Below are 7,456 nucleotides of genomic sequence, written 5' to 3' on the forward strand. Positions count from 1 at the left end.
TGAATGTTTGAGCCACTGTTATCGCCGTATAAGGGTGTGACAGAGCTATAAAATGTGCTGCCTTGCTCAGCCTGTCGACTATGACCAGAATCACATCCTTTCCTGCTGACTCTGGTAAGCCGTCTATGAAATCCATGGAGATGTCAGTCCATAATGTTTCAGGGATTGGTAATGGCTGCAATGGACCAGGACTCGCCACCGTTTTATACTTACAACGTTGACAGACATCACAAGCTCGAATGTATGCATGAATGTCTTTCAGCATTCCCTTCCAATAGAATAGCCCATTGACTCGTTGGAGCGTTGCATCTCTACCCGAATGCCCACTGCTACCCGAACAATGTAGCCATTGAAGGATAGAAGACCCGCAGTTCTTGTTTTGCTGGAACCACTATCTTACTCTTTCGACGCAAGACCCCCTGAACCAACGAGTAATGCTTCTTCGCAGCCGGATCTTTTTTAAGAGATTCAACGATGTCCTTAATCTCCATATCTTGCTCATATTGATCCTGAATCTCCTTCATTAAGTCACACTCTACCACTGTCATCGCCATGTGTAAAACCTCCGCTCCTTCAACCCTGGACAATGCATTTGCAACCAAATTGTCTTTCCCTGCTTTGTACTGTATCTCATAGTCAAACTCTAGAAGCTTCGGTAACCACTGCTGCTGAATAGGCGTGTTTAAACGTTGCTCCAACAGGTATTTAAGGCTTCTCTGGTCTGTTTTGATTATGAAATGATTAGGGAGGAGGTAATGGCGCCATTTTTGAACTGCAAATACCACCGCCAACAGTTCCTTCTCATAAATGGACAATAGCAGTTGTTTCCCCTTTAAATGGCGACTAATGTAGGCTATGGGATGCCCATCTTGCATCAGCACTGCACCTATTCCTTGAGAACTCACATGTGTTTCCACCACAAATGGTCTATCGAAACGTGGAAGAGCTAATACTGGAGCCTCACATAAAGCCTATTTCAGCTCTTCAAAAGCTTGTTGAGCCTCTCCTGACCATAAAAATGCATCTTTCTTAGTTAACGCTGTTAATGGTCGAGCTATAGTCCCAAAGTTACACACGAACCGGCGATAGTAGCCAGCTAATCCAAGAAATCCCCTCAACTGCTTCAAGGACACTGGTACCGGCCATTCTGCGACTGCCACAACCTTATTTGGATCAATAGAAACACCACGACCTTCGATATAATGCCCAAGGTACTCTACCTTATCCGTGGCAAAACTGCACTTACTCCGTTTGGCGTATAATTGATTCTCCTTCATCAGTTGGAAAACAGATCTCAAGTGCTTCGCATGTTCTTCTTTCGTGGCACTATATACCAATATGTCATCAAAGAATATGAGTACGAACCGCCGCAGAAACTTCCTGAATACCGTGTTCATCAAATTCTGGAAGGTTGCAGGGGCGTTGGTTAGGGCCAAAAGGCATCACCAGGTATTCATAGTGCCCACTGTGGGTTTTAAACGCTGTTTTATGCACATCCATAGGATCCATCCTCACCTCATGATACCCTGCTCTTAGATCAATCTTTGAGAATACACTAGACCCTCCCAACTCATCCAATAAATCCTCAATAAGAGGAATAGGGAACCTGTCCTTTATTGTTAACTCGTTAAGTCCTCTGTAATCGACACAGAGTCTCCATGTCCCGTCCTTCTTCTTGACCAAGACTACAAGGGATGCATACGGACTGGAACTACCCTGAATGGTGCCCACTTCTAGTAGTTCTCCTACCATCTTATCAATCTCGTTCTTTTGGTGGACTGCATAGCGATACGGACAGATATTGATTGGGTTTGCTCCCTCCTTTTGTGGTATCTTATGGTCATGGTTTTCTCTGGAAGAAGGTAGTGTAGTCGGTTTCTTTGAAGATCTCCTCGAACTCCTGCACTACTTCTCCAATTCCTGAATCCTCTGCAAGAACCGAGTTTTCACCCTCTATACTGCATAACTGCATTTCCTCCATGTTTCATCCTTCTGCTGCGTATATCATAGAGATTTGAGCCTCTTGGTCTCTTTATCTTCTTCAATTTGTTTGCTTTCACTCCTCGTACCGATCCTGGCTTAATACCATGCAACATCACCCTTTGGTTCCCATACTTAAAACTCATTTCCAGTTCCTTGAATTCCACGAGATAACTCCTAAGGTTCGAAGCCACTGGATCCCCAAAACCATGTCACAACCTCCCCAATGGAATCAACATAAAGTATGCAGTGAATGTTGTATTTTGGAAAGTCCACTGAAAGGTATAGACTGCTCCATGAACCATCAACTTTCCTGCCATCCGCAACTGATACTCGTGTCATTTGGGACGAGTCGATCACACAATCCAATCTTTCTGCAGAACGAGGGTCCATGAAGTTGTGAGTTGAACCCGAATCAACCAACATGAGAATAATTCTTTTCCCATACAACCCTTTCACTCTCATTGTGTCATACTCCTCTACACCAGAGACTGCACTTACAGACACTCTAGGTGTGACTTCCATGGTTTCCAGACTCTCCTCTTCCTCATCACTCTCATACTCTCCACCCCCGACTTCGATAAGGTACAACTGCTTCCTTTTATGTTTTAGGTAATGGTCAGGAGTATATTTTTCATCGCAGAAATAACACAACCCTTTAGCCCTTCTATCACTCATTTCTGCATTAGATAAAAACTTCTTGGAGCCTACCCCATCACCTTTGTCATCCGTCTTCTTCTCCGAATAACCTCCAGAATACGGCTCCTTCTTTACACCAAGAATACCTTTTCCACTCATGTTACCAGAAGATGGCTTAGTCGATGTCCCAAACTGTGAAATAGGCTTCGTGGGGTGAGCTTTCTCATAGAGGCGACCCAACATCAAGCAGTGGTGTACTGTTTGTGGCTGAAACATACGTACATGCATCTGAGTATCCACTCTTAGGCCTGCAAGGTAAGCACTAACCAAGTAATCCTCGGACATATTGACCCTTGTTCTAAGCAACTCAAATTTTTGGTGATAATCAACAATACCATCAGTCTCGTGTAACTTTTTAAGCTCAACAATTGGATCCTCCAACACATCATCAAATCTCTCCTTAATTTTCATCTTATATGCATCCCAATCTCGCAACAAATGACCATAAAGATTAGACTGTACCAGTGCATGGTGCCAATGAGCTGCGTGACTGTCGAAATGCACAGCTGCCATTTTGATCTTCCTTGAATGTGGTGTTCGATCTAACTCAAATAAATCCTGTACCTTGAACAACCACTCTTTCACCCCATCACCATCGAAACGAGGAAAATCAATCTTACCCATCCTGGTGATAGTATCATAGTTCTCTGAAGACTCTGTTTGTCCCCTGTCTTCAAGAGCCTTCGAATCTAAACACACCACGTGAGAGGTTGAAGCCCTAGGTGGACTCAGATCTCGTTCCATGGTAGCTGGGATCGTCTCCTTGGATTTTGATAGGAGACTGATCGCTGAGAACATCTCTTTGATACTACTGTCAATCTTCTCGTTCTGCTCCATCATTTTCGCCTCCAACGTGTCGGTGTGAGAGATCATTTTACTGATCTGAGGTCCGATGGCCTCCTCTGCCTCTCGTACCACCACGCTTGCTTCATGAGCCACAGTTTCCTTCAACGCCGTCTGAGAACGAGTTTCCGCCATAGTTTCCGAGGTCGGTTAGCTCTGATACCTTTGATAACGAAAACACTTTTTTTTATTAGAAATGGTAGAAGAACCAATGTTCGTAATAAACAAAGGAATCTGTTCCCAACTTACAAGAGTCTAGAGTAAGAAACAACTCCAATAAGAAGAGCAAACACCGTTTACAGATATCGGAAAAAGAGAGAGAGATTACAAAAGATCTTATTCATAGATTATTCGCAATGGAGAAGACGACTGCAACGGCTTCTCCTTATAAAGGAGACTTTGGACTCTAGTGCTCCAGCTCGTATGTGCAACTCATGTGCGACAGCTCACCAACAACCACGTCGACGTTCCGTTAGCCACAAAACAGTCCTTCCACCAGCTTTAAACACGTGTCTGCCTTTATTCAAATGAAAAAACTCTGATAACGGAAACCCTGTAACATGATGCTCCTGTGGTGGACGTCGATTTTGATGGTGATTGGCTCATCACTCCGTCATCACCAAACAGGCCAGAGATCGTCGTCGGCTCCAACTCCGAGAATGCTGCTCCGTCGGCTATGGAGGTTGTCAATGAAGAAGACACAATCGAACAACCCATTGGGCCTGTTCCTTCTTTGGCTCCATCACCTTCTCATGGGCCTATACCTCCTTTAGCTCCAACAATTCTTATTGGGCCTACTCCAAGCCCAGAAAATCCACCATTGTCTTTTCCCTTTACCAACACACACCACACGATTGAGCCTTCGGATTCCGACGACAGGGAGGGTTCCCTAGAACTCGACCAATAGGTCATCGAAGAACTTGGCCGCGGAAAGCGTCCCAAACAGCCATCAATCAAACTGAAGGGGTTCGTTCTTCGCACAGTTCAGGCTGGTCCAATCTTACCGGAACCTACTTGCCCTTTTCCCGTCTCCGATATTTTGGATTGTGAGGAATTCTCTCCACAACATCGAGCTTTTCTCATGGCTCTTACTACTGGGGTTGAACCCACAACTTTCTGTGAAGCTGTCAGTGACAAACGATGGACTACAGCAATGGGGACCGAGATCGATGCTCATGGGATCAATCATACATGGGACATCACCAAACTACCTCCAGGTAAGAAAGTATTAGCGATATATTCTGGGCTTAGTATTTTGGCTTTAAACGTGTAGTTTACGTCAATGACGGTTTGTGTATACCCTAACTAAACATGTATAAATAAGGTTGTAACCTAGATCAATAAAGGCAAGTCAGTTCAATACCTAATTCTACAAATCCCTCAAAAACGTGCATCATCAAGACCCATTACAAACTGATGAAGCTTCTCATTATCCCTTTCGGTAACAATTGCAGTCAGAATCGAACCATGGGGACACACCGGACTAGCTTGATAAGTTTTCAATTCATCCCAAAGATGACACAGCTTGCCATAGTACTCTACGACCGTATGTCCGTGCTGGCGACAAGAGGCGAGCTGAGCCTTGATTTGATGAACTCGAACATTGTTAGTAACAGAGAAACGCTGCTGCAACTCATCCCAAAGAAGATGAGCATCAGAGATAAAAGTTACGGTGGTCTTAACTTTTGGCTCAATCGAAGCCCTTATCCAACCCACGATCATGGAATTCACGGTCTTCCAATTCTCAAAATCAGGATCGGTGCTTGCAGGCTTCGGGATTGTACCGTTGATGAAGCCTGTTTTCCGTTTGGCTTGAAGATCATTAAGCATCTCTTCAGACCATTCATTGTAGTTATCTCCGTTCAGCAAAACAGAGGTGATAACAGTTCCGGGGTTGTCGGAGCTTGAAAGTGTATACGGCGACACCACCGTGGAAACAGAGGAAGCGACGAGGGCCCCTGTAGAAGAAGACACATGTTCTCCTAGGGTACTCATGAAGATCTTGATACACAAGACAAGTCGAAACTATCGACGGACACAACCGAATCGAAACTTATCGATGAACAACAAGAATTTTAAAACTTTTCTAGCTCTGATACCATGTAGAATTAGGTATTGAACTGGCTTGCCTTTATTGATCTAGGTTACAACCTTATTTATACATGTTTAGTTAGGGTATACACAAACCGTCATTGACGTAAACTACACGTTTAAAGCCCAAAATACTAAGCCCAGAATATATCGCTAATAGAAAACTTTGGGTTCTAAATGGGTATACAGCATTAAATACCTGGCTGATGGTACTATTGAGTGCTATAAAGTGAGATTGGTAGTTCTAGGAAATAATCAAAAGGAAGGTGTAGATTATTCTGAAACATTCGCACCCGTTGTCAAGATGACCACAGTCCGAGCGACACTTAAGGTTGCCGCAGCTAGACACTGGTCCCTACATCAGATGGATGTCCACAACGCCTTCTTACATGGCGATTTAAATGAAGAAATCTACATGAAGTTGCCCCCGGGGTTTCGACCAGAGAATGGTGATCGTAATTTGGTTTGTCGATTGCGAAAATCTGTCTATGGTCTCCGCCAAGCACCCCGTTGCTGGTTTGAAAAGCTCCAAACTGCATTGCTCAAATATGGTTTCAAGTAGTCCTACCGTGATTACTCTCTTTTCACATTACACAAGGGGGACGTTTGCATTTACGTTCTTGTCTACGTAGATGATTTGGTTATCACAGACAACTGTTTGGAAACGATCTCGGAATTTAAAGAATATCTGAGCTCATGTTTTCATATGAAGGACCTTGGTGCCCTGAAATATTTCTTGGGCACTGAAGTAGCAAGGAGAGAGGATGGGATATTCTTAAATCAACGAAAATATGCATTGGACATTCTAAAGGAAACAGGTCTCTTGGGCAGTACGCCAGAAACGTTTCCCATGGAACAACAACATGGTCTTGGTCGAGTCACAAGTCCACTTCTTGAGGAACCAGCACGCTATCGTCCCTTGGTGGGTCGCCTTATCTATCTCTTGGCTACATGACCGAATCTCACATACTCTGTCCACATTCTGTCGCAATTTATGCAGCGGCCAACACAAGCACATTGGGAAGTTGCATTACATGTTGTCTGCTACTTAAATGGATCTCCAGGTCAAGGGATTCTTTTATCCTCTGATGATGATTTGAAGCTAACTGGTTGGTGTGACGCGGATTGGGCAGGGTGCCCTGTTAATCGCCGTTCACTAATAGGGTGGCTTGTCTCCCTCGGAACCTCTCCTTTGTCATGACGTTCGAAAAAACAGAATGTTGTTTCTATGTCTTCAGCAGAGGCCGAGTATCACAGCATGTCACTGACACTACGTGAGCTTAAGTGGCTCAAAGGTTTGCTTGAGGACTTAAGGGGTCAAGCAAACGGATCCTATCGATCTCTACTGCGACAGCAAAGCCGCCAAATCCTGTATTCCATGAACGCACAAAACATGTGGAGCTAGACTGTCACAAGGTTCGGGATGCGGCTAAAGCAAAGTTCATATGTCTGCGTTTTGTTCGGTCTGCCTCCCAACTAGCTGATGTCTTCACCAAAGCATTGGGACGCCGAGACTTCGAAGAACTCATTGGCAAGTTGGGCATCTTTAGCAACCATGCTCCAACATGTGCCTAAGAGGCTTATCAATATACAACACATTCAATCTCTTTCTGTTCAAATCTCAATGCTATTAACATTCTCAAGTTATGTTGCTTAGAGTCGTTGATGAGAGTATCCATGTTCCTAATAAAGCACAACAATCAACAACTACAAAAGCCGGCCACTAAACCACGATCAATAAAATGTCAAATAGACCTGAGTTGAAGCATATAGCATTTTGATTTTGAAAGATAAATTGCCGCAAAGTTGTTGGTGCCGCGGGTGTAATTGAATCTTCTATTCA

At 44.1% G+C, this 7,456-nt stretch overlaps 1 protein-coding gene across 1 annotated transcript; it reads right to left on the minus strand.

The window, feature by feature from the left end:
* Window positions 1–4,902: 4,902 nt before the first annotated feature.
* LOC147940837 (uncharacterized) lies at window positions 4,903–5,517 on the minus strand. Its single transcript, XM_087458292.1, has one exon. The coding sequence runs from the start codon at window positions 5,515–5,517 to the stop codon at window positions 4,903–4,905; it is 615 nt and encodes a 204-aa protein (XP_087314418.1).
* Window positions 5,518–7,456: the final 1,939 nt, after the last annotated feature.

Source organism: Camelina sativa, chromosome 7 (genome assembly GCF_030686135.1).
Source record: "Camelina sativa cultivar CO46 ecotype springtype chromosome 7, ASM3068613v1".
In the NCBI taxonomy this organism is placed as follows: Eukaryota; Viridiplantae; Streptophyta; class Magnoliopsida; order Brassicales; family Brassicaceae; genus Camelina; species Camelina sativa.